The sequence below is a fragment of the Colius striatus genome, chromosome 19 (assembly GCF_028858725.1).
Source record: "Colius striatus isolate bColStr4 chromosome 19, bColStr4.1.hap1, whole genome shotgun sequence".
Lineage (NCBI taxonomy): Eukaryota > Metazoa > Chordata > Aves > Coliiformes > Coliidae > Colius > Colius striatus.
In genome coordinates this window covers 10365380-10391051 of record NC_084777.1, presented here as the reverse complement: position 1 = coordinate 10391051, position 25672 = coordinate 10365380, and the positions used below count along the sequence as shown (strand labels likewise).

The window sequence follows — 25672 nt, the reverse complement described above, 5'->3', positions numbered from 1 at the left end:
AGCAGTGGGTGGTCACACAGGGAGATGGGCAGAGCCAGGGCAGTGCTGAAAGCTGCTGCTGCACTGGGAGCAGCCCGAGTTCCTGCCCTGGGCATCATCATAGGACACAGGATGAGGCTTTGCTGGAGCAGGGGAGAGAAGTTTTGTGTCCCCACAAAGCTCTCAGCTTCCTCTTGCCTGTGCTTTGGCAGCAGCAGCCCAGCCCTGAGGCTCTGAAAGAGAAGCCAGGCGCCATCACAACACACCAGGAAGAAACTGAAATATCTCCAAGTAAGGGTTTTGTTGTTGTTGTTGTTGTGGGTTTGGGGATTACTTCTTTTTTTGTCCTGCTTATTTCCTTATAGTGCTGCTCTGAATTTGGCTGAGAGCATGTGCTGTCCAGAAAAGACACAGCCAAGGTGATGTGTGCAGAACCACTGAGCAGCACTTGTGCCTCTCCCCTTGTCTTTCTGCATGGTGCAGGAGCTGAGCTGAGCAGTGTGGCAGGGTTCTGGGGCACAGCAGCCTGACCCTCTGGAGAAGGTGGGGGAAAATAATCCCAGCAGGCTTGGTTTGTGCTGCAATCCATGCTTGAGTCTGCCCTGCCTGGCTCTGCTGCCTGCCACGAGCCTCGCTGGGGATGGGCACTGGCTGCAGCCCAGCTGCTGGGCTGGGCTGGGCTGGGCTGAGCTGGGCTGGGCTACTCTTAAGGTCCCAATTGCTTTCTCTGTAAAGGTAATTGCTGATAGCAAATGGGATTTCAGCAGTTCCTCAGCCTGGGCTTGCTCCCTGCTTCGTGTGTCCCACGGGGCACTGAGCTGTGTGTGGTGATGAGCTTTGGAGGGCCAAGGCAACAGGAGCTGCTGGTGCTGGAGGTTGTAATGCCAAGATTCATAGCTCAAGGGAGAGAAATTTGGAAGGAAATGAAATTCTGATGGTTCTGGGCTTTGTTGAGATCACCTGTTATTGCAGAAGGAATAAAGCAGAGAAGTGGAGGCATCCCCAGGGCTGTTGCTCTGTGCTGTCACCTTCCTTTGCTGAGGGTGCATGTCCTCAGAGGGTGAGGTGTCCTCAGAGAGTGATGTGTCCTCAGAGGGTGAGGTGTCCTCAGAGCTGCCAGGAGAGCCAGCCTGGAGAGCTTTGGGAGGAGCAGACAGTTGAGAAGAGGGGATGTTTTTTGCACTGCTGACCATCTGGGAATCAGAAGCAGCAGAAGGGGATGGTGCACCCATGGTGTGCCAGCAGCAGGCTTGGATCCTGCCTCCAAACCCTCCCTTGGCAGGGAAGAGCTCTGGCTGAGGGGCTCCCATCAGAGGCTTTGGCTGTGCAAGGGAAATGCTCCCTGATGGTCATGCTGGGATCTGTGGAAGAGGGTACCAGGAGAGCTGGAGCACTGTTGTGGAGAGTGGTGAATGGCTGTCCTGTGGTGCAGAGGTGAGGCCACTGTTGTGCAGAGTGGTGAATGGTTGTCCTGTGGTGCAGAGGTGAGGCACAAGCTCCCAGCCAGGCCTGCTCAGTGTGTGTTTTCAGCATGACTCTGCTTCTGGAAGTGAAGATTTGGAGGGGCAGCTCCTGGAGCCCTTTGGCTGCAACCCTGGGGCCAGGCTGCCTCCCTGACCTGTGTCCCCCGGGATGGAGCAGGCTGAAGCTTGTGAAAACACACAAGGGCTCCTCATTTGAGATCCATTGCAGTGCTCCTGGTGGTGCTGGGCTCCAGGGTCCTGCTGTCCCCATAGTGATGCTCCAGCCCTTACCCTGCAGTGTGCATTACAGTGCAGCTGGCAGCAGGGGCAGGCCTGCCATCCCCCACAGGGCAGCTGCTTTTCTGTTGCCCATGCAGGCATCTGAATCCCTTAATAGTCCCAGCACTTATCTTGACATTTGGGCTGTGGCAGAAGAGTTGCTTTTCCGTGGGGAAAAGGGTGTTTCCACTTCTGCAAGGAGCCTGTTCCCATCATTTAGTGCAGCTCAAGCTGTGGAAATGAAGCAGAGCTCGTGCTGACATTGGTTTGAACAGCATCTGCTGCTGTGCCCAGACTGGGGATCTGATCTCACAGCACAGATAGTGTCATTAAAGGGCTTATGAAAGCTGCAGCCCAGCAGTGCTGCACACTGCCAAGGGCAAAGCTGGCATGGGGCATGCTGGTGCCAAGGAGGGAGCTGGCTCCAGGAGGTGCATGTCCTGCTTCAGAGCTGAGGTGACCCTGTCCTATGGCACTTCCATGTCCTCCTGCAAGGCTGCTGGATGCCAGGAGCTGGCTTCCCTTGGGGCTGGGGACACTTGTGTCTCACCAGCAAGGATCAAAGCCCAGGGCATATCTTCAGGGATGTCTTTTTGTTGGGGATGGGAATGCTTGGCCTGCAGGCACCAGCTTGATAGAGCAGCTGGAGTGAAATGTGTGCCCTGGGACAGCTGGCAGCAGGATGGGAGCTAACTGGGCTGCTCCATGACTTGGCAAGACACAGGCTGCAGTGTTGGTCATTGCATTGCCTCCAGCAGCAACTTCCACCTGAAGCTGTGCAGGTGCAAGTCCCTTGGCCAAGCCTCTGAGAGGCCAGAGCTGGTGGGAGCTTGGGGAGTTTGTGCTCAGCCTCATGGAGCAGGATGAGCTCTCCTCCCTGCCCCATCTCAGCCCCTTCCCATTGCCCTGGGCTTGGGCTCCATCTCTTGGAGAGGCACTGACCCCACTCACTGGGGGAGGTTGAGACAGATAGAGATACCCCCAGCCTTACCAAGGGCTCAGGGCAAGGAGGTGGGAATGAGCAAGGATGTAGGAAGAGGAGCAACTCCTGCTTGGGAGCATCCACAGAGGTAAGATGGGAGAGCCCTGACCCCGGTGCTCAGGATGGCCCATGGGCACTGCAGGGCCTTGCAGCCCCCCTGGGAAGAAACCAGGCAGCATGTGCCATGGCAAGTTGGGCAGAGGAGCCTGTGCATGGGCTCTGAATGAAACAACAGAGTGCTACAGCCCTGGGGATGTGTGGCTGTCAGATGGAAAGGACCTGGGAGTGTTGTTTCATGGCAGCTGAACAGGAGCCAGCAGCGTGCCCAGGGGGGCAAGAAGGGCAGTGGCAGCCTGGCTGGGCTCAGCAGTGGGGTGGCAGCAGGAGCAGGGCAGGGATTGTCCCCTGTGCTGGGCCCTGGGGAGGCTGCAGCTCCAGGGCTGTGTCAGTGCTGGGCCCCTCACTCACTGCCACAGGGACACTGAGGGGCTGCAGCGTGGCCAGAGCCGGGCACAGAGCTGGGGAAGGGGCTGGAGCACAAGGGGCTAGGCAGGGGCTGAGGGAATGGGGGTGTTGAGCCTGGAGAAGAGGAGACTGAGGGCAGCCAGCAGCACTCTCTGACACTCCCTCACAGGGAGTTGTGAGCTGGGGGGGTCGGTCTCTGCTCCACAGTAACAAATGACAGGACAAGAGGAAAGGGGCTGGAGTTGCCCCAGGGGAGGTTGAGGTTGGAGCTGAGGCAGAACTGTTTCCCTGAGAGGGGTGTCAGCCCTGTGCCAGGCTGCCCAGGGAGCTGGGGCAGTGCCCAGCCCTGGAGGGATCCCAAAGCCGTGGAGCTGAGGTGCTGAGGCCGTGGGTCAGTGCTGGGCTGGGCAGGGTGAGGGCAGGGCTGGCACTGCAGCAGCTTCAGGGCTTTGCCAACTGAAATGATCCTGTGACTCTGTGAAAGCCTTTTGCAAAAGGCCAAGCCCTGAGGCCAATCCCTGCAGCCCTGCAGATGCAGCACAGAGCACTTGGGTCACAGCCTGGTACTGTGGGATGACAACACCACCAGGCACTGAATGCTGCCTCTAAGGCAATGCCTCTGCTGCTCTCACCACTTGCACAAATGCAGCTGGAGCTTGATTTTTAACCCAGTTTGTTCTCCTTCCTAGGGTCAGAGGATCGGAAGTTTTGCATCCTTTACCTGGCAGAGGTGAGTGCTGCTGTTTTCCAGATTCACTTTCTAGAGGGAGTAGCACATGTACTGAGAGCTCTGGGCCTGTGTGCTGGGGCAGGGCCACTGCATGGGCTCATTGCAGCTTCCTTTGGAACTCATTTGCCAGAGGTCTGGAAAGGAAACCTAATGACTGCAGCCAGAGTGAATTAGTAAGAAGCTGCTAAATGGAATCTGTGGCTGGGGAGGCTGAGCAGCACTGAGCCAGGGCTGCTTTCCCCCTCCTCCTCTGCCCAGGAGGGGGATGTTCCTCAGCATCTCACTCCCATTTCATCTTGGGATCCTTTCACCTGGGGGCTCGTTTCCTTGCCAACTGTTTCACCTTCATTTTTGAGGCACCTCACTTTTCTTGGCCTCAAAGCAACCAGGTTTGGAGCCCTTCAAATAAGGAAGCTCAGTGTGAAAGACATATAATCAGAGCTTTAAACAGCTGTGGCTGGGAAGTGGCTCCATGCTCCAGGCAGATTTGCAGCCCCTCAGCCATGGGGACTCAGCTCAGTTCTGTTTGTGTTGTGAAGCAGCTGAGGAAGCTGCAGAATTGGTTCCAAGGAACTGGAATTAATGCTCTGCCTTTATTTCCTCCTCCCTCCCCTTTCAAGTGACTTTACTGTCTTCCTATTCAAGGCTCTGTATTTCCAGGGGTGGAAATGTGGAGCTGGGAGAGATCCCCAGGGCACAGAGGAGAAAGGCAACCACTGCTCAGCAGCAGCATGGAATAATGAGCTATTGTGAAAGCTGGGGGGAAAATGTTCAGAATGAAAGTTGTTCACCTTGAGGGGTTGGGATTTGGGCCAAAGCATGACTTGCTGGGTGGTGATGTCTCTCTCACTTTTCCCTCTTGTTCCTTCCTGGTCTGCTCTCCTCATTCTTGCTGGGGCAGGAGCTGCTTCCTTTGGGGGTTGCTCAGTGCCTGCCCAGCATTAGCACATCCTGAGCTGGGGCTCAGACAGGCTGCCTGGGCTGTTCCTCAGTCAGCCACTGCTGCATTTGCTCCTGCATTGGAAGCCTGGTATTTAATGGAGAAGCTTTGGGGCCCTTGAAGTAGAAGTGACTGAAAGAACTGGCTGCATTTAAATGAGACCTTGGGAGGGGAAGACTTGTCTTTGTCAAGATGCTATGAAGTGCTCAGCTTCCTTCTGATGTGCTGGAGTGGCTCCCCCAGCTCTGTTGCCTGAGGTTGGTGATGTCCAGTGCAGCTGGAGTGTAGCAGCTGTACCCAGAATGTGGAACATTTGCTTTACTACATGTGCTGTCCCTCACAGAGCTCAGCAGGGCTGGACAGGCCATCATTATGGGATCCTGCAAGCTCCTTGTTCCCCCTGGCTGCCCTGAGTGTTTTAGGGCAGGCTGCAAGTGGAGCAGCATCTTCTTGAGCTGCAGTAAGTGTCAGGATGGCCACATGCCCATACCCCAGGGATGGCTGCTCACACCCTGCACTAGCCCATAGCTCTCAAGTGACACTGGAACAACCCCTGGCTTAAAGACAACACTCACCCCTTCCCTCCCAGCCCCCACACAGGGTTGCTTTGAGGCTGGTGGTCTGGAACTGGGCTGGGGAGTCAGGCTGATGTGGGATCCTGCCTGCAGAGAGGGAGGGGGTGATGCTCCATCTGTGTGGTTTGAGTGCTGCAGGGGAGGGAAGAGGCAGCTGTGAGTATGTGCTGAGAGACAGCTGGCTCCAAGGTTAAAGGGACAGTGCATTTCCAGCCATAAGTCTCATCAGACTCTCCAGCAATGGGGGATTTTGGTTCAAAAAGGGGAAACTGAGGCACGAGGAAACTGTGCCTGTGAGTCAGCTGCAGGCTGGGGCAGGCTGGTGCCCTCTCAACTTCCCTGCCGCTGCTCTTCTGGGAAATGGTGACCTGCAAGTCACAGCCCTGAGAACCACGTGGAACTGGTGAGCAGGCTGCAAGGACATGGGCTGCTGCTTGAAGCCTGAGAACAGAAACCTCTGGCTTTTGCAGTGTGAGGCTTGTGTGGCTCAATGAACTGTCCTGGCAGAGGCAGAGCCCAGCTGAGCAGACACAGGCTCTTAAATGATGGGATGCTGCCATGGGAGCCAGCCTGAGAGGATTTAAACATCTTCCTGCAAGGAAGCAAAGGAGGGAGTCACCTTCAGGTTATCTTTCTTTTAACTTGCATTCACTTTCCAGGAGCCAAAGCTTTAGTTACAGGGTTGTGGGGGTGGGGGGGAGGTTTGTAGCCTCCCTCAAAGGCATTCCTGCAGGCTGGCTGCACACACAGACCTGTGGTGGAGGCTTGGGTGCCTCCCTGAGCTGTGGGAAGCACCAGTTTGTGGTGTTAAGGTTCCTTTGGGTGGTGGGATGGATCCAAGGCATGACCTGCTGGGATTTGGGCTGGGCAAGTGATACTCTGGTGTTGCAGCAGCACATGGGGCTGGGTGGGGGGGTGTCTCTGGACCAGCCCAGCGTGGCTCTCACTGTTACCTGATGGCTGTGTGACCTCCTTTTGCTTTGGTGCAACACTCAGCTCCCAGCTCAACTGCTGGGAGCTGTGGTGGGAGGCTGGGGAGGGCATCCCTGGCAGGGTGCTGGTGCTGGCAGTCACTGGGCACCCCAGGCTCCTGCTGCAGCCGTGCCCTGTGGCTGGTTCCCACTGGCACATGTGGCTGTCCTGCTGCCCATCTCTCAGGGGCTTGTGTGGAGCTGCTTCTGGTAACAAGACAGGGGCTGTGATGGCTCCTGGAAGAAGCTGCTTGAGCCTTTGCCTAGCTCTGAGTCAGAGCCAGCTCTGGGGCTGAGCCAGTTGGGTGTCTCTGCAATCACTTTGTAAGAGGAAGAAGCTGGAAGAGGAGGGTTGGTCCCTTCTTTTCTGGGAGGTGGTGGAAGGAGTTGGATGGAAATGTCCATGTGGACTCCAAGGCTGGTGAGGGAGGAGGGGGGTTGTGCTCCATCATAGTGAGAAAGCTCAGTGTAAGGATGCCCAAGGCAAGGATGCTTGTGTGGCCTTGGTTTTAGTCCCATGTCACCCTGAGAGTCCCTCCCTCTCCTGACCTGCTCTTGTCCTGCTCTTTGCAGCAAGTGCTTCATCCCTGGCCTTGCCAGCAGTGCTTTGCCTGCCAGGAGCCTTTTGTGGGCTCAGCTCTGCTCCTCTCTGGGGTGGAGGTGATGCCTCTGGTGGGTTTGGTGCTTGTCACTCTCTGAGCTCTCCTCTCTCTCTGTGATCTGGGGAAGGCATCCCTTGCACTGCCAGGATGGGCTTGGGAGGTTGGTGGAAGCTCTTGTGCTGCTCTTTCTTACCTGCAAGTCACCTGCAGTGAGCAGTAATGTATTTAGGGCTGCTCTGAGTTGAAAGGGAGCCCAGAGGGCTTGGGATGGCTTTGCATTTGCTGTGGGAACAGCTCCTTGCCGAGGCCTTGAGCTGCTGTCTCTTGTTCCTTCTCATCTGGAGACTTTGTGTGATGTTCTCAGCCATAAGGTTGCATTTCTGCATTGGTAGAATCACAGAATCATTTGGGTTGGCAAAGCCCCTGAAGCTGCTGCAGTGCCAGCCCTGCCCTCACCCTGCCCAGCCCAGCACTGACCCACGGCCTCAGCACCTCAGCCCCACGGCTTTGGGATCCCTCCAGGGCTGGGCACTGCCCCAGCTCCCTGGGCAGCCTGGCACAGGGCTGACACCCCTCTCAGGGAAACAGTTCTGCCTCAGCTCCAACCTCAACCTCCCCTGGGGCATCTTCAGCCCGTTTTCTCTTGTCCTGTCATTCATTAGTGGAGAGAAGGGATCAGTCCTCAGCTCCCTGCAGCCTCCTGTCAGGGAGTGTCAGAGAGTGCTGTTGTCCCCCCTCAGCCTCCTCTTCTCCAGGCTCAACACCCCCATTCCCTCAGCCCCTGCCCAGCCCCTTGTGCTCCAGCCCCTTCCCCAGCTCTGTGCCCGGCTCTGGCCACGCTGCAGCCCCTCAGTGTCCCTGTGGCAGTGAGTGAGGGGCCCAGCACTGACACAGCCCTGGAGCTGCAGCCCCTCAGTGTCCCTGTGGCAGTGAGTGAGGGGCCCAGCACTGACACAGCCCTCTGACATGACCTAAACCAAAAGTATATGCATCAATGGCTTAGTTTTAAACAAGAAAGGAAATTGCAGCCTTCAGGGGAACTGGAGTGTCCCAAAGCCCCTGCTGCTACTCAGCCTTTCTAATCACATGCACATAAACCACTCCACAGAGTTTAAGCCTTGTGCATTCTGGTTATTGCAGAGAGCAATCAGCAATCTCCAGCCCAGGGCAGGGAACAGCAGAAGGGCTGGTTGTTTCACAGGCTCTGCAGTGTGTGAAGCACAGTGCTTGGAGGTCCCAAGTGCAGGTGGCTCCAGTCCTGGTGGGACACGAGGCTTCCTGGAAGGGAAGGACTCAATGTAGGTTGGTGTTGGAGAGAATGTAGAAAGAGGGGAAGGTTCTGCACTGAGCTGCCCATTTTTGGTGGTTTTATTCCTTATGGTGGCTGCAATAGTCCCTGTGTGTGAGCAAGGCAGGAGTTTGGAGGTGAAGGTGGTACCTTTTGGTCTGAGTACTGAGTATACCTGGAAGTTTGTCTGATTGCTTTATTTGCTAATTAGTACATGGAAAACCAGTACCAGTGCATGGGAAGCTGCTCCAGCATGTGTTTCACTTCACTGTTTGAGCTCCCAATGAGTTTGAAGCCAGTTGAACAGACCTTGACCTGCAAAAGCTTTGGCCTGGTTCAGTGTGAACCCACATTTCTGCACCCCACAGCACTTGGAGTGTTGAGTTGGCCTCATCCCCCCTGCCCACGTGCCATCCCTGCAGGGCACACACCTCTCCTGGGATGGCATGTGTACAACCCATCTTAAGGAAACACCTACTTCATGGTAGGGATGAGGAGCCTCAGAGGGAAGCAGTGCAGAGGTGAGTGTGGTCCAGGGCTGCATTCACACCCTTCCCTGCTCTGGAAGCATCTGACTGATAGGAAGCTGCAGATCAATGTTGTGTTGCATTGTTGGGAGTTCTTGGTTCCAACCCAACATACTCAGACTGAACTGGTCAAATAGCTCAGTAAGGTTTGCATTTGAAAAGCACTGGCAGGATTGGTTTGGTTTTCTCTTTCCTCTGGCAGGTTCCAGCTGCAGACACTGGAGCTGCTCCTGGGGAAGCTGCTCCAGGAGAAAATGTTTCCAGGAGCAACTCCTGGGCTCACTGTGATGAGCACACCTACAGACTTGGCCTTGTTTAGCCTTGGAGATGCATGTCCTGAGTGCACAGGAGATCCTCTGGACAAGGGTGGGAGAAATTACACTGGCTCTCCCCTTTCCCCTGGCTCTGCACCCACAGAGTCCCCTGTGGGCTTCCCTTCCTCTTTGCATCTTGCAGCTGTGTCCCAGCTGCTGGCAAGGATGCTCTTTGAACCAAATGCTCTTTAAACTGGACCACAGCTGTGGTGAGGAGCAATCCTGTGGTTTGTGCTTAACTCAGTCTCTGCTGGAGGTGGCCCAGGTTGCCTCATAGGAGGGGTGATTTCCCAAAGCCTTCTCTGCCCCTGCTGGATGTGAGCATTGCTTGGGGATGGTGGCATTGCCCAAAAGCAGGGAAAACTGAGGTTCCTGTCTCCATACAGCAAATGTGAATGCTGGAAAGGCAATTCACTGATGGCACAGAGGGCTTTAAGGCTCAGGGAGATGCTGGGATAGGGCAGGTGTTACACACTGGGGTAATTTTGAAGGCAGCTGTTTTGGATGTATCATCCAGAGTTCTCAAGGAGCTTTTTGGGGTGGTGGCCTGGCAGATCTAAGGGTTGATGGTTTGGTGATAAGGGCAAGGGCTGACTAAGGGGTAACACCAAACCTACACAACCAAGGGAACAGCTACAGTGAGTTTGTTTAGTGAAGAATCACAGAATGGGGGGGTTGGAATGGACCTTGAAAAGTAATTATTAACCAAAGAGAGAGAAAGAGTACAGATGGAGCACAAGCAGAGGAGGTGTCCTTGCAGGCATTTGGCTTGATAAGACACACCACTTGGCCTGGGAAGCTGGAAAGACAGGAGATTGCTGTGGTGCTTAGTAAATAGTTAAAACCCCTCTGGTTTGAAACCTCTGCATCATCTTCTGAGAGCAATGCTGTGCCAGGGAGGGCTGGGAAGCCTGGCTCTTGCTTAATTGCAGACAGTCATCAGTGAGATGGCAGAAACCAGCAGCTGCTGCCTGATAACAGTGTGCACGTGAAGTCTGGGGAAGTAGGAGCTGATAGGGAGGGTTGTTCAGTGATGGGGCAAGTGGGGGGTTAGTGGTGAGGTGGGTGAAAGGTGCTGAGGTGTTCTCATGTGATGGGGGAAGATTGTACACCCAGGTCAGTGAGGGACAGGGTGACCAGCAGCCAGGGGCTCCTCAGCAGGAAGGTGACAGCAGGAAGGATGAGAGTTTGGCATTCAGTCAGCTTTCCCATTCCTCTGCTCTCTGACCCCAAAGTGACAGCCAGAGGATTTGCATTTTTGGGGGTTGAATTTGTTTCCAACTGAGATGGTTTTGGCAGGGGCCCAAGGCAAAGGAAGTTGTTCCCCTTGTCCTTTCTGCCAGCCCAGCATCAGGTGCCCTGGCTTGGGCTCTGCTCTTGTGGTTTCCCCCCAGTTGAGGTTACTCTGCTGCTTGGTGAGGTCTGAGCAGCCTGCAAGCTGTCTCAGTCCCTCCTCTTCCAGTGCTCATCTCTACTTTTGGTGCTTAAATACAAGAAAATCCCCCCCCCCAAATGCAGTGGCAAAAAGGCCAGTTTAGAGACACAAGCTCAGGAAAGCTGGAGGCTGTGAATGAGACACAGAGCCAAGAGCTGTGCCTGGCTCTTACCCCAGGGCAGCTCTGCCCAAAGGGCAGGCTCTGCAAGCCCTCAACAGCTCACTGCAGGAGGGGTTGAACCACAGCTGCTTTGCAAAGAAACAGGGACTTGTGCTCTGTTTCTTTCCTTCCCCAGCTCCTCTGCCCAGCTCTGGCCATGCTCCAGCCCCTCAGTGTCCCTCTGGCAGTGAGTGAGGGACACTGAGCACAGTATTCTCCTCCCTCCTTAGCAGCAGCATCTAAGCACAATGGGGTCCAACAGGCCTGGGGCCACTGCTGGCTCTGCAGCACGAAGCAGCAGCTTCCCTTTGCTACCTCAGAGCTTCTCCTGATTGATGGGTGGCTGTAGGACAACAAAAACCCTTTTCCTAAGAGCCAGCCCCTTGGTGTCATGAGGAAAGATGGGCACATCACCCTTCACCTTCATCTGTAGAGCCTCACTGGCCTGAAAACAAATGCCACAGCAGTGAGCCACACTTCCCTGCACATCATCTGCCCAAGCACCCATGAGGTCCTGGCAGCTTTTGGTCATCCCAGCTGTCACCAGAGCCCTTATTCTCACTGCCAGTGGTTGTATTTTGGGCACCATCAGCCCCAAAAGCACAGGAGAAGCTGTGGTCCCCCAGCACAGCTTAGCACAGCAGCAAGCTGATCTTTCTCATCAGCCCCAGCTCTGTGGGTCATGAAATGAGCAGCCAGCAGCTGCCTGTGTTTTGTGCACAGGATATTCCCAGGGCTTTGCTGCTTTGCCAGTGAAAGGTTTTGCTCTGTGATTTCAAAGCTATTGTAGTCTGGAGGCTGCTTCCTTGGTACTTCCCCACGGGGAGCTCTGCTGAGTTTGGCTCTGGACCAGAGCCTTGGAGGTCAGGCTGGGCAGAGCTGAGCTGAGCTGCCAGCCCTGGCCCTCAACCACTTTGCCTAAACCCTGCAGAGGGGAGAAGCCTGGAGAAAGGAGCAGAAGTACATCATCCCCTTCATCTCCAAGGATCTGACCACCACTCCCTGGGAGCAGCTCTGGAAGCACAGCCTGAGGAGGCAGCTGGGAGATGGGAGCAGCCCCTGGGCCAGGCTGGTGGCTGAGTTCAAGGCTCTGGAGGTGTCAGGCTGAGTCTGGCTCATTGGTGGGGTTAGCTCTGAGCTTTGCAGTGGCAGGTAGAGCCACACTTGTGTACCAGATGCTGTTGTGCTGGGTCCTGCACAGAGTGCCTGCAGCATATGGGCTCTTGGTGTGTGGGGGCTCCTCCTGAGATGGGGTTCTGCTTTCTGGCAGGTCCTTGCCTGATGTACAGCTTACAGAGGGGTCAGTCTCTCTTTGGTTGGTGGCTGCTGGGGTAACCAGGAGCTCTGCCTGGCCAGCCCCCTTGTCTGTCATCTCCCCATGCTCCTGGGCACAGAGGCACTGAGCCTCAGCCTGGGGGAGCATCTGCAGGGGTCACTTTTACCCCCACAGCAGAAGGAACCTTTTCCTGCAGCTCCCTCCAGGCTGTGCCATGGCCAAGGGGACTTGCCTTGGCCAAGCTGCCTCCTCCTCTTACCCATGCCCTGGCTTTCCCTCCTGCTCTGCTCTGGCCTTGGGGCTGGTGCTCATGTGCCAGGCAGCACACACCAGCTGCAACAACATGTTTTGCCAGGCACTGAGGTGAAGGCAGCCCCAGAGCAACTGGCAGCCGCTTCAGTCAGTGGCTTTATCTGCTCACAAACGCCCCCTTCACGCCATCTGCATCCTCCTTTCCCAGCACTGGGAGATTAAACCCTGCTTTCTCTTTGTAAATATTGGCAGGCAAAGCAGCAGCCTCCCTGAATGAAAACAATAGCTGGGAGGCTGGTTCCCAGAGGGAGCCCTGAGCCAGGCAGCACGGAGCATCATCCCCCCTGCTCCCTGCCCCAGCCTCCCAGGGGCAGGCACTGGCTGCAGGGACACGTGGCAGCTCTAGAGCATTATCCTGGGTGAGGATCAGCCCCTCACACCTCTGGCTGGATCCCAAAGGGCTCAGCAGGCCCTGGTGCTGCAGCTGGGGTGTGTGCAAGCCCCTGAGGGTTCAGCTGCTTCTTTCCCCAGCACAGCTGAATGTTATTGCAGGGAGCAAGTGGATGGAAGAGGGAGAAGCAGAGCTCTTCCCTTGGGAAACGTGTGCAGGAGAGCTTAAACATCACTGAGAAGGAGCAAAGGGCTGGGATCTCTCTGCTGTGGCACAGGGATGGTAGCACAGGCTGGATCAATGCACTTTTGGCTGTGAGTGTGCCTTTTGGAGCCTTTCCTGGCTTTAGTATTGCCAGGCAGCCAGGGCTGGGGAGGCTGTGCAGCTCCCTGAGGCTGAGCAGGAGGGAGAGAGAAAGGGGCACTTTGCTCTCAGCAGCCAGTGTGGGCTGAGCCTTGCTTGCTGCCAAATTCAATCAAAGAGATGGGGAGTGTAATTGAGTGAGGAGGGGCTGTGGAGCAGGGGCAGGGAGCTGTGCAGCCGCCAGTCCCAGGGCACACCAGTGTCCTTGGGTTGCCTGAAGCCTCATGCCAAGGGCAAGTGCAGAAGCTGGGAGGGACAGGAGTGTGCAAGTTGTGGGGGCAATGGGCTCCTTGTAGCTGTGCTGATGACTTTGAGGCTCTACAGAGTCCTTGCTGTCATTCACACTGCAGGGGAGACGCCAGCTCAGAGCTCCAGCCTGGCAGCTTGGTACCTGTGCTCTGCCCTGAAAGCAGGAATGGTGAGAATCAGAGGATCAGACAGGTACTTTGCTTGTTAAAGCCCCTGAAGCTGCTGCAGTGCCAGCCCTGCCCTCACCCTGCCCAGCCCAGCACTGACCCACGGCCTCAGCACCTCAGCTCCACGGCTTTGGGATCCCTCCAGGGCTGGGCACTGCCCCAGCTCCCTGGGCAGCCTGGCACAGGGCTGACACCCCTCTCAGGGAAACAGTTCTGCCTCAGCTCCAGCCTCAACCTCCCTGGGGCATCTCCAGCCTCTTTCCTCTTGTCCTGTCATTCATTAGTGGAGAGAAGGGATCAGTCCTCAGCTCCCTGCAGCCTCCTGTCAGGGAGTGTCAGAGAGTGCTGCTGTCTCCCCTCAGCCTCCTCCAGGCTCATCCCCATTCCCTCAGCCCCTCCCCAGCCCCTTGTGCTCCAGCCCCTTCACCCTTTGCTAATATCAGGTCCCAGGGGTGGGTGGATATCACAGTGGTGCTGTCACAGCCTGGCATGGGACTGGGAGAGACTGAGACAGCTGTGATGGGGAAGAGCCCTGTGACTCTCCAGGAGATGGTCAGAGCATCACTGAACTCAGGAGCAGGGGGCAAGCCCCCAGGCCCCCAGCTGTGTGTCTGAATCACAAACCCCTGCTCCACTTTGACAGTGCTTAGTGAGCCTGAGCATGTGTTTTCAATGTCTGAGCCTGTTTCTGCTGGAGGAATAGGTGTGGTGATGTCCAGAGCTGAGAAAGATCAAATCTTATCTTTCCTGGAAGTCTCCTTGGAGAGAGGCAAAGGACTGAGCCAGAGATCTCTGCTTCTGAGCTGCTGTGGGAGGTTGGTTTCTGTACTGCTTCAGGAGGGATTTGGGATGAATGAATTAGCATCCAATGAAAACAGTGCTTTCAATGGTGTGACTAAAAAGCATTTCCCCCTATTTGCTTGTGTTGTGTCTCTGGCCTCACAAAGCTGGAAGTTCCTTAGTCCTCTCTGACCTTGCTGGGAAAAAAAGCCCCAGGCTACCAGAGACCTGCCCTTCTGGAAGGAAATGCTAGGGGGAAAGGAAAGGTCTTGTTCATGGGCTTTTGTGGCAGCTCTGTCCTAAAGTCCTGCTTTCTTCATTGCTGCTTGTTTTCCTTTCCTCTCTGGCCACACTTGGTGATCCAACCCTGAAACCTGCAAAGTCCCAGTGGGCAGTTCATCTTCAGCACAAGGGCTGAGGGAACTTGGGTCAGGGGGTTTCTTAAATGCATGGTGTTTGGCTTAAAGGAAAGCAGTCCAAGAGGAACAAAGGCAGTCCAAGAGGAACAGGTCCACAGCAAAACTGGTGTGTGCAGGGAAGGGGCCAGGGCATGAGGGGAGGTGGGCTCAGGATGGGCTGAGTTCCCATCAGGTCTCCTAATCCCTTCCTCACTGCATGTTGTGTAGCCAGGGCATGAGGGGAGGTGGGCTCAGGATGGGCTGGGTTCCCATCACATCTCCTAATCCCTTCCTCATTTAATGTTGTGTGGCCAGGGAAGGAGCCAGGGCACAAGGAGAGGTGGGCTCAGGATGGGCTGGGTTCCCATCAGGTCTCCTAATCCCTTCCTCACTGCATGTTTTGTAGCCAGGGCATGAGGGGAGGTGGGCTCAAGATGGGCTGAGTTCCCATCACATCTCCTAATCCCTTCCTCATTTAATGTTGTGTGGCAAGGGAAGGAGCCAGGGCATGAGGGGAGGTGGGCTCATGATGGGCTGAGTTCCCATCAGGTCTCCTAATCCCTTCCTCACTGCATGTTGTGTAGCCAGGGCACAAGGGGAGATGGGCTCATGATGAGCTGAGTTCCCATCAGGTCTCCTAATCCCTTCCTTACTGCATGTTTTGTAGCCAGGGCACAAGGAGAGGTGGGCTCAGGATGGACTGAGTTCCCATCACATCTCCTAATCCCTTCCTCACTGCATGTTGTGTGGCCAGGGAAGGAGCCAGGGAACAAGGAGAGGTGGGCTTAGGATGGGCTGGGTTCCCATCAGGTCTCCTAATCCCTTCCTCATTTAATGTTGTGTGGCCAGGGAAGGAGCCAGGGCACAAAGGGAGGTGGGCTCAAGATGGGCTGATTTCCCATCATGTCTCTTAATCCCTTCCTCACTGCATGTTGTGTAGCCAGGGCACAAGGAGAGGTGGGCTCAGGATGGGCTGAGCTCCCGTCACATCTCCTAATCCCTTCCTCACTGCATGTTATGTGTGGCCAGGGAAGGAGCCAGGGCACAAGGAAAAGTGGGCTCAGGATGGGCTGAGTTCCCATCATGTCTCCTAATCCCTTCCTCACTGCATGTTGTATGGCCAGGGAAGGAGCCAGGGCACAAGGAGAGGTGGGCTCAGGATGGGCTGAGTTCCCATCAGGTCTCTTAATCCCTTCCTCACTGCATGTTGTGTAGCCAGGGCATGAGGGGAGGTGGGCTCAAGATGGGCTGAGTTCCCATCACATCTCCTAATCCCTTCCTCATTTAATGTTGTGTGGCCAGGGAAGGAGCCAGGGCATGAGGGGAGGTGGGCTCATGATGGGCTGAGTTCCCATCAGGTCTCCTAATCCCTTCCTCACTGCATGTTGTGTAGCCAGGGCATGAGGGGAGGTGGGCTCATGATGAGCTGAGTTCCCATCAGGTCTCCTAATCCCTTCCTTACTGCATGTTTTGTAGCCAGGGCACAAGGAGAGGTGGGCTCAGGATGGACTGAGTTCCCATCACATCTCCTAATCCCTTCCTCACTGCATGTTGTGTGTGCAGGGAAGGAGCCAGGGCACAAGGAGAGGTGGGCTCAGGATGGACTGAGTTCCCATCACATCTCCTAATCCCTTTCTCACTGCATGTTATGTGTGCAGGGAAGGAGCCAGGGCACAAGGAAAAGTGGGCTCAGGATGGAGTGAGTTCCCATCAGGTCTCCTAATCCCTTCCTCACTGCATGTTGTGTAGCCAGGGAAGGAGCCAGGGCACAAGGAAAAGTGGGCTCAGGATGGGCTGAGTTCCCATCAGGTCTCCTAATCCCTTCCTCACTGCATGTTGTGTGGCCAGGGAAGGAGCCAGGGCATGAGGGCAGGTGGGCTCACGATGGGCTGAGTTCCCATCAGGTCTCCTAATCCCTTCCTCACTGCATGTTTTGTAGCCAGGGCACAAGGAGAGGTGGGCTCAGGATGGGCTGGGTTCCCATCAGGTCTCCTAATCCCTTCCTCACTGCATGTTGTGTAGCCAGGGAAGGAGCCAGGGAACAAGGAGAGATGGGCTTAGGATGGGCTGGGTTCCCATCAGGTCTCTTAATCCCTTCCTCACTGCATGTTGTGTAGCCAGGGAACAAGGAGAGATGGGCTTAGGATGGGCTGGGTTCCCATCAGGTCTCTTAATCCCTTCCTCACTGCTTGTTTTGTAGCCAGGGAACAAGGAGAGGTGGGCTCATGATGGGCTGAGTTCTCATCATGTCTCCTGATCCCTTCCTCACTGCATGTTGTATGGCCAGGGAAGGAGCCAGGGCACAAGGAGAGGTGGGCTCAGGATGGGCTGAGTTCCCATCATGTCTCCTAATCCCTTCCTCACTGCACGTTGTGTGGCCAGGGAAGGAGCCTCATCCTCAGAACAACCTCCTCCATACTCTGGTGAGGGTTTCTCCTGAGCCTGCCTTTCTCCCAGCTCCACCCAGCCCAAAGCCACTTGTTTCCATCAGCCCATGCCACGAGCACATTAATGTTTGCATACAGCCAGGAGCACTTCCCACCCTCTACATTAGCTCAGCAGCCCCATTTGCACTGCGGTGCCACAGGATCGCTCCTGCTCTGCCTGTGTTTACCACTCAGCTCCCCTTCACACCACCACAGCAGCCTTTCAAACCTCTCTCTATGCCCACTGGGGAGCTGATTTTGCTGGCTGCTGTGCTTTCTCATGCCCAGGCTGCAGGACAGGGGCTGTGAGCTGTCCCTGCCCCACTCCCGTTGGCGTTGGAAGCCAGGAGTTTGCACACAGAGCAGCTAATGACCTTCCCTCTGCCTGTGTTTCCTTTACGTCAGAAGTCAGAGTGCTTATTAAGTTTGGAGGCTTACTCCCAGGAGCAGAAGAAGAGGATCTGCTGGTGTCTGGCTGAGAACATCACCAAGCAGCAACATCCAGCCTCGGCACCCACGGACAACAAGGTAAGAGACCCACACGGGAGCTGGGGAAACCTTTCTTAGGCTCTTGCTGGTGCTGGGGACTTTGCTGTGATGATGCTCCTGCCAGCTGAGCTGCTCTGGAGGCTGAGGGTGCTTAGGGGAGGGCTTTTTTTTAGCCAGGTGAGGAGGCAGTTTGCTGCATCTGCATTTTCCCACCCTGCTCAGGGAAGCAGCTATTGCATGTGCTGACCCCAATGGAAGCAGGCTCCGACGAGCAGGCTGCATCTGACACCTCCCAGCATCTGTATTTGGACAGCTGAGGCTGTAGGGCAGGGCTGAGTGCAGAGGGAGAGGGTCAGGCTGGGTGCTGAGTAAAAGGCTGAGGCTCATGGGAGTAGTGGTGCAGAGATTTGCCCCTTCTGTGCACTCGGATGGGCTCAAGCGTTTGCTCTGGACCCCAGAGCACAGCGAGGTCGTTTGAGGAGTGCTTTTCATCCCTAGCAAGGCAGCATCAGCACTTTCCCCTCACTGAAGAGCTTCAGCTTGGCCTGAGAGTATTAGCTCAGCAGCACTGGCAAGAGATATGTGTTTGGAGCAGGTTGGAAGCACTGTCAGGCACTGCCCTGCACAGCTCCTGCTGCTGGGGCTGGGGCTGGGGCTGCCACCTCCAAGCTGGCTGGGATGCTGCCAGTCTCTGCTGGAGCCAACTCAGCCCCCAGGGACTGGCTTTGGGCTGTAGGTGGGTGACCCACTCGCTCTGTGAGAAGAGAAACACAGAGTGATGAACATTTGAAGGGCTTTGCTTGAGGCAGATGGGGATATGGGGGGTGAAACCAGCCCCATCCCTCCCCTTGATGGTGGTGGTGGAGCAGCTCCTGCCCTGGGTGATGTGTGGGCACAGCCTTGGTCAGAGGCTGCTCTGGTTCACCCAGGAGGGTGGGCAGAGGTGGGGGCAGCTCAAGCCCAGAGGCAGGGTGATGTGGCTCCTGCTCTCACAGTGTCCCAAACTGGGGCAGCACAGACATCTCTGCAGGAGTCAGAGCCTCCAGATTCCTTCTCCTGCACGTTTCAGGCATACTAAAATAGCAACAACAAACAGAGCCTGAGAACCTAGTTACCAACCCAGCCTCCAGAAATACAAATAGCCCAGGGCAGATAATTCAATGAGGTGACAAGACTCTGCCAGTGTCTCTTGTTTCCTGTGATGCTTCTTCCTGGCATCACACAGTGCAGGGGGTCCCAGGCAGCTCAGCCTGGGAGGATGCATGTGATGGGGCTGGCTGCCATCCACCCACAGGCTGGGGGTTCCTCTGGGGTGAAGCTGTGCTGGGATATGTTCAAACCTGAGCCTCTCAAAGAGATCCAAAAAGGAGGGATGTGGGTGGCTCTGCATTACCACACGTGCCCTGGGACCATTTGGGTTTTGATGTGATGTTGCTGTTGACCTTCCCCACCCCACACTTGGTGTTGAGGGCAGGGATTTGGGCTCTGTTAGGCTCACAAGCCCCTGTGGCTCAGAGCAAAGAACCTTAGTAAGGCTTTTCTGTGCCTCAGGAGCCAAGAGGATGCTCCCTGGGTGCAGTGGAGAGCTAGCACAGCCCTTCCAAGGTTGTGACAAGGAGGTTTTGGCTCAGCTTGCCAAAGCTGATGGGAATCCCACTGGTGGGGTTTGGGGCCAGGAAGGAGAAAATGAGCAACCACCAGGCACTTCATTGAGTTCATAGCACCATTTCCCATCCCAGCAAGGTCTCAGCTGGCCAGGATGTAATTTTAAGTCAAACCTGACCCTGAAGTGCAAGAAGGAACAGTGTGGGGGAGGCAGAGCAGCCCTGTGTGAGGAGCCAGGAGTGCTCATTCAGTGCAGGGAGAGCTGCAGTTGAGGCTGCTCTGACCACTGCACCCTGGCTGCTTTGTCAGGGCAGACATCTCTGGGGATGCTGGTACACAGGGAGGCAGGAGCTGGGGAAATCAGTCACTTTTTGCTAGGGAGAAGTGATCCATTAGCTCTGCTTGTTGCTTACAAGTTATTTGATACTAAGGCTATTTAAGGAAACAGAACAGTGTCTGTGCTCTGTGAACAGACAAATGAAGCTGGAAATATCAGCTTTGTCATGGCTGATTTCTGCTCCAAACAGGAATCTGATTTGCAAAGCCTTCAAAACTGCTCCAACTTGGCATGAGGCAGCTCATCCCACTGCTGTGGGGACACGGGCACCGGGCTGGCACTGCCTCAGTGCCAGGCAGAGATGTGCCATGTGCCAGCTGTGCACTGCAGCTGGATAAAGGGACACTGTCTGAGCAGAGGGCAGCTCCTCAGCAGCCTCTGCCACTGGCCTGTTGGTGAGTGAGCTGGGAAGGGCTCTCCCTTCAGCATGGTAATGCTGCTGGTAATGCTGTCCCTCAATCCTGCCCAGAACAGGGGGTGCCCAGCAGGATGGGCACATCTGGAGAGGGGGGGCTGGACTGGCCAAACCAAGGGAGGAAAGTTGCATGGTGCCAGCTTTATGGAGCTGTGGGAAATCAGGTAAATTTGGGGCTTTGCAATGGCACCTCTTGTATTTGAAGGCCCCCTGAGCTGTGCCTCCAGCACTAAGGGCAGGAAAGTCCTCCTGGCTCAGGGCTGTGGCTCTGCAGAGCTGTCACTGCCTCCTGGGAGGATGCTCTCAAGCCTGGAGGATGCACCCTGGCTGGGGCCTGGGTTGACACAGCTGCTGCTTTCAGAGCAGCTGGTTTTAGAGCAAAGCTGCTGGTTTCTGGGAGATTCCAGTGCATGGAGCATCCACTTCTGGAGCTGCAGGGAGAGAAAGCTGTGAGGGATACAGCTGTGCTGATCCAGCCTTGCTCCCATGGGCTTCTCCTGACACAGTCCCTGCAGAAGCTCTAGGGATGTCTGTGGCTGTCAGTGTGGTCCTGTTGTCCAGGAGACATGAGAATCACACAATCACAGAATCTGAAGGGCTGGAAGGGAGCTGCAAAGCTCATCCAGTGCAACCCCCTGCCAGAGCAGCACCACCTAGAGCAGGGCACACAGGGACTCATCCAGCTGGGTTGGGATGTCTCCAGAGAAGGAGCCTCCACAGCCCATCTGGGCAGCCCCTGCCAGGGCTCCCTCACCTCAACAGGGAACAAATTCTTCCTTGTGCTGCTTTGGCACCTCTTCTGTTCCAGCTTGTGCCCGTTGCCCCTTGTCCTGTCATTGGCATCCCTGAGCACAGCCTGGCTCCAGCCTCCTCACACCCACCCTTCATGGATTTGTACATTAATGAGATCAACTAGGAACTGGGACTTCAGTGGCTTCTCTGCTGCCACTGTAAGCCTTGGCTGAACTTTGCTGAGTGATGAGCCCATCCTGCCAGCTGCAGCAGGTCACAGGAGCTGTCCTGTAGCTATTTGCTCCATCTGCAGAGCCTTCCCCACTCTCATCCTCGAAGCTCTGCCCCAGGAGGCTGCTCCCTGCCCCTTGGATCAGTAAAACCCATCACCAGCGTGAGCCTGCTGGGTGACAAACATCCCCAAACAGGGGAGGCATGGAGCCTGGAGGCAGGCTGGGGCTGTGAGGAGCCACAGCAGCAGCAGCAATGTGATTACAGCAGAGCAGCTTTGACAATTAATGGCATTAGCCTGAGCCAAGACAGGCCGAGCACAGTACTGCTGCCTCTAACCGTGCCCTGCTGCCTCTAACCCTGCCCTGCTGCCTTTAACCCTGCCCTGCTGCCTTTAACTCTCCACTGTTGCCTCTAACCCTGCCCTGCTGCCTCTAACCCTGCCCTGCTGCCTCTAACCCTCCCCTGCTGCCTCTAACCCTGCCCTGCTGCCTCTAACCCTGCCCTGCTGCCTTTAACTCTCCACTGCTGCCTCTAACCCTTCACAGCTGCCTCTAACCCTGCTTTCTCTAACCCTGCCCTGCTGCCTCTAACCCTGCCCTGCTGCCTCTAACCCTGCCCTGCTGCCTCTAACCGTGCCCTGCTGCCTCTAACCCTGCCCTGCTGCCTTTAACCCTGCCCTGCTGCCTTTAACTCTCCACTGTTGCCTCTAACCCTGCCCTGCTGCCTCTAACCCTGCCCTGCTGCCTCTAACCCTCCCCTGCTGCCTCTAACCCTGCCCTGCTGCCTCTAACCCTGCCCTGCTGCCTTTAACTCTCCACTGCTGCCTCTAACCCTTCACAGCTGCCTCTAACCCTGCTTTCTCTAACCCTGCCCTGCTGCCTCTAACCCTGCCCTGCTGCCTCTAACCCTGCCCTGCTGCCTTTAACTCTCCACTGCTGCCTCTAACCCTTCACAGCTGCCTCTAACCCTGCTTTCTCTAACCCTGCCCTGCTGCCTCTAACCCTGCCCTGCTGCCTCTAACCCTGCCCTGCTGCCTTTAACCCTGCCCTGCTGCCTTTAACCCTGCCCTGCTGCCTTTAACTCTCCACTGTTGCCTCTAACCGTGCCCTGCTGCCTTTAACCCTGCCCTGCTGCCTTTAACTCTCCACTGTTGCCTCTAACCCTGCCCTGCTGCCTCTAACCCTGCCCTGCTGCCTTTAACTCTCCACTGCTGCCTCTAACCCTTCACAGCTGCCTCTAACCCTGCTTTCTCTAACCCTGCCCTGCTGCCTCTAACCCTGCCCTGCTGCCTTTAACCCTGCCCTGCTGCCTTTAACTCTCCACTGTTGCCTCTAACCCTGCCCTGCTGCCTTTAACCCTGCCCTGCTGCCTTTAACTCTCCACTGTTGCCTCTAACCGTGCCCTGCTGCCTCTAACCCTGCCCTGCTGCCTTTAACTCTGCCCTGCTGCCTCTAACCCTTCACAGCTGCCTCTAACCCTGCTTTCTCTAACCCTGCCCTGCTGCCTCTAACCCTGCTGCCTCTACCCCAGCCCTGCTGTCTTTAACCCTGCCCTGCTGCCTTTAACCCTGCCCTGCTGCCTTTAACTCTCCACTGCTGCCTCTAACCCTTCACTGCTGCCTCTAACCCTGCCCTGCTGCCTCTAACCCTCCCCTGCTGCCTCTAACCCTGCCCTGCTGCCTCTAACTCTACACTGCTGCCTCTAACCCTGCCCTGCTGCCTTTAACCCTGCCCTGCTGCCTCTAACCCTGCCCTGCTGCCTCTAACCCTTCACTGCTGCCTCTAACCCTGCCCTGCTGCCTCTAACCCTGCCCTGCTGCCTCTAACCATGCCCTGCTGTCTCTAACCCTGCCCTGCTGCCTCTAACCCTGCCCTGCTGACTTTAACCCTGCCCTGCTGCCTTTAACTCTGCCCTGCTGCCTTTAACTCTGCCCTGCTGCCTTTAACCCTGCCCTGCTGCCTCTAACCCTGCCCTGCTGCCTCTAACCGTGCCCTGCTGCCTTTAACCCTGCCCTGCTGTCTCTAACCCTGCCCTGCTGCCTGTAACTCTTCACTGCTGCCTTTAACCCTGCCCTGCTGCCTCTACCCCTGCTGCCTCTAACCCTGCCCTGCTGCCTCTACCCCTGATGCCTCTAACCCTGCCCTGCTGCCTCTAACCCTGCCCTGCTGCCTCTACCCCTGCTGCCTCTAACCCTGCCCTGCTGCCTCTACCCCTGCTGCCTCTACCCCAGCCCTGCTGCCTCTAACCCTGCCCTGCTGCCTCTACCCCACCCTGCTGCCCTGCTGCAGCCAGGATTGCATTACCAGGATGGAGGAGATGCCAAACTGCAGAGCAGGGCTGAGGGTGAGGTGCCAGGGGCTGGAGCTGCTCCAGCTGCTTGGGCTGCCAGGGCAAAGACGAGTGGCACAGGCCACCCTGCTCATCAGGACCCTGCTGCCACCATCCCCATTCTCACTGCTTGTTTCTTTGTGTCTTCCACACTCAGAATGGCTGATTACTGTTCCTTCTGACTCCGTGACCTGAGCTTCCCTCGGAGAGGATGGCTGCCTGTGGCTCACACATGTAGCTTGGCCTTAAGCCAGCCAATCGCCGACCCTTTGTGGTGCTGGACTTTGGGCCTCGGGGGTCCACGATGGACGCTCCCTTTGCTTTCCCATGGCAGGTGGTGGATCCTCAGCACCTTTCCCAGCCTGCCCACCAGTCTCTCTCCTGTGGCTGCTACGGTGTGAGCAGGCCTGGACTCATCCTGCACCCTGTCTCCCTTCCTGGCAGCGCTGGCTCGGGTGCTGGGAAGGCTCAGCCGGCCCCTTCCCGGCCCTTCCTCAGCTCAGGAAGGGGCAGGGCTCTTTCTCTCACTCTTTGCAGCTTGACAAGTGCAAGTAAATGTGCTGTCAACAAGAGCAAACAGTGTGTAATGAGGGGTGATTGAAAGCAGGGCTGGGCTGGGGAGGCTTGGGGAGGGCTGTGCCGTGCCTGTGCTCCCTCCACAGCGGCCCCGAGCCTGGGGAAGGATGAGCCTGAGGTCCTGACCCGTGCCCTGCCTCCTCTTCCTCACCCCCACACCCTGCTGTGCCCCAGGCACCCCCAGTCCCTCTGCACTGCCTGGTGCCTCACACCTCGCTGCCTGCAGCGACACCCTTTCTCTGCACTGGCTGCTGTCCCGTCTGGGTGGTGGCTGTGAACACCCTTGAGCTGGCACTGCCAGGGGCCCCTGGCGTGGGGATGGCCCTGACGAGCACTTGGGCTGGGGACAAATGGGCTGAACCTCTCTGTGATCCAGCATGCAGGGGCTGCATTCAGCTGGAGTGTAGTCAGAGCACAACTGGCTGTTGGGTGGGGAAGGAAAGGTGGAATTTGCACCTTCTGTCTGTGTTTTTGGCCCCAAATCCTGTCCTGCCCGTGCCAGCTCTGCTCCTGAGGGTCCTGCTGCACTGGGGCAAACCAGGCAGGCCATGGCCAAGGGTGCAGGATACCCAGAGCTTCCTCAGAGCCTGCTTTTCCTCCACAACACCAACGTGAGGGGCTGGTGGGAGGCTGCAGCCCATCACCCAGGGGGACAGTCTGCCCCAGCCACACACCCTCCCAGCACCTCCCAGCCAGCTCAAGAGAAACCTGAGGTTTTATTCTGCTCCAATAAGGGTTAAAGCATCACCTGACAGTGCTTGGGAGCCAGGTCACAAAAGTCAAGCAAGTAAGTGTGTTGTTCCAGGCCAAGGAGCACAGCCCTGGGCTGCAAACACCCATTAGTGAGGAGAGCCCGGGTTTGGGAGGCTGTGGGACCTCAGACACTGTTCCCCTGCCACTCAGGCTCCATCCACCTCAGCAGCTGGAGGAAACTGTCCCTGCCATAGGGCCCTGTGCCATCAGAGCAAAGGTGACCCTGGAGTCCGTGCTGGTGGCCTGTGGATCTCACCCTTGGCATCTGCTAAGCCAGAAGGACAGTGTGTGTTGGCTTCAGTTCAGGAGCTGCAGGGCTGGCAGTAGATGTGCTGCAGGCATAAGAGGAAGAGATTCAATTTGAAGTGTCCTGGTTTGATCCATCCTGAGCTGCATTCTTGGTGGGTTTGGAACCCCTTTTTCATGGGAACAAGCCCTGGCTGCAGCAGGGGCATCGAAGTCATGGGGAGAGGGGTTGGTTTGCAGCTCCCTGTGAGGCTTCAGGGCATGTCTCAATGCCCCTTTATGAATTTAACCTCTTTATGCAGTGGCCTGGCTGGTAATCCCTGCAGCACAAGTGATGTGGATGAGTGCTGGGGTATCCTGGGGCTGATCTTTCACCTCATCATTCCCTTCTTGTACATCTGTTGGCTCCCAGGACTAAGCACAGAGCCCAGGGTTCACCTGGCTGCTCAGGTGGGGCTGGATGAGGTGCAGGGTTGTGGGGTTGGGCTCTTAACATCTACCCCAGCACCAAGCCCTGGCTCCATCCAGCTCAGTGTCCATCCCTCCTGGCTCTGAGTGCTGGGGGCTGCCAGCCCCAGGCAGTGCCAGTCCCAAGGCAGTGCCAGGGGGAGTTCAGGGGGAGCAGATGGGGCAGCTGAGAGCTGCAGCTCTGCTTTATTTGTTCATTTGCTTACTTAGGCTCTGAAGCCATTAGGAAAGCAGCTCTGTCCCTCAGGCAAACAGCAGCTCCTGCTCCTCTGGCACTGTGTGATGTTCCCCCAGCACTGCTGATCCCTCCTGCATGCCCCTGAACTGTGGCAGGGGCACCATTCCAGCATGGCCAGAGGCACTGGAAACCCTTGAGCCTCTGTTTCTCATGAAGGGCTGGCAGGAGCTGTGCCAACAGCCCAGGGGGAGTTGGGTGGTGTTGAGATCATTTTCCTGCAGGGGGTCAAAGGCACCAGC

The 25672-nt window shown here is 56.4% G+C and overlaps 1 protein-coding gene across 4 annotated transcripts in view; it reads left to right on the top strand.

Annotated features, from left to right (window-relative positions):
• Window positions 1-25672, top strand: part of RGS3 (regulator of G protein signaling 3) — a 77132-nt gene that overhangs the window by 32637 nt on the left and 18823 nt on the right. For 3 of the 4 annotated variants that reach the window (XM_062011354.1, XM_062011348.1, XM_062011349.1), the window contains 2 exons: window positions 3858-3898; window positions 17418-17540. In XM_062011354.1, coding sequence (XP_061867338.1) covers window positions 3858-3898; window positions 17418-17540 — 164 coding nt within the window. Of the gene's footprint in view, window positions 1-3857; window positions 3899-13353; window positions 13434-17417; window positions 17541-25672 lie in introns of those variants that run through there. The other variant, XM_062011350.1, reaches the window with a different exon arrangement.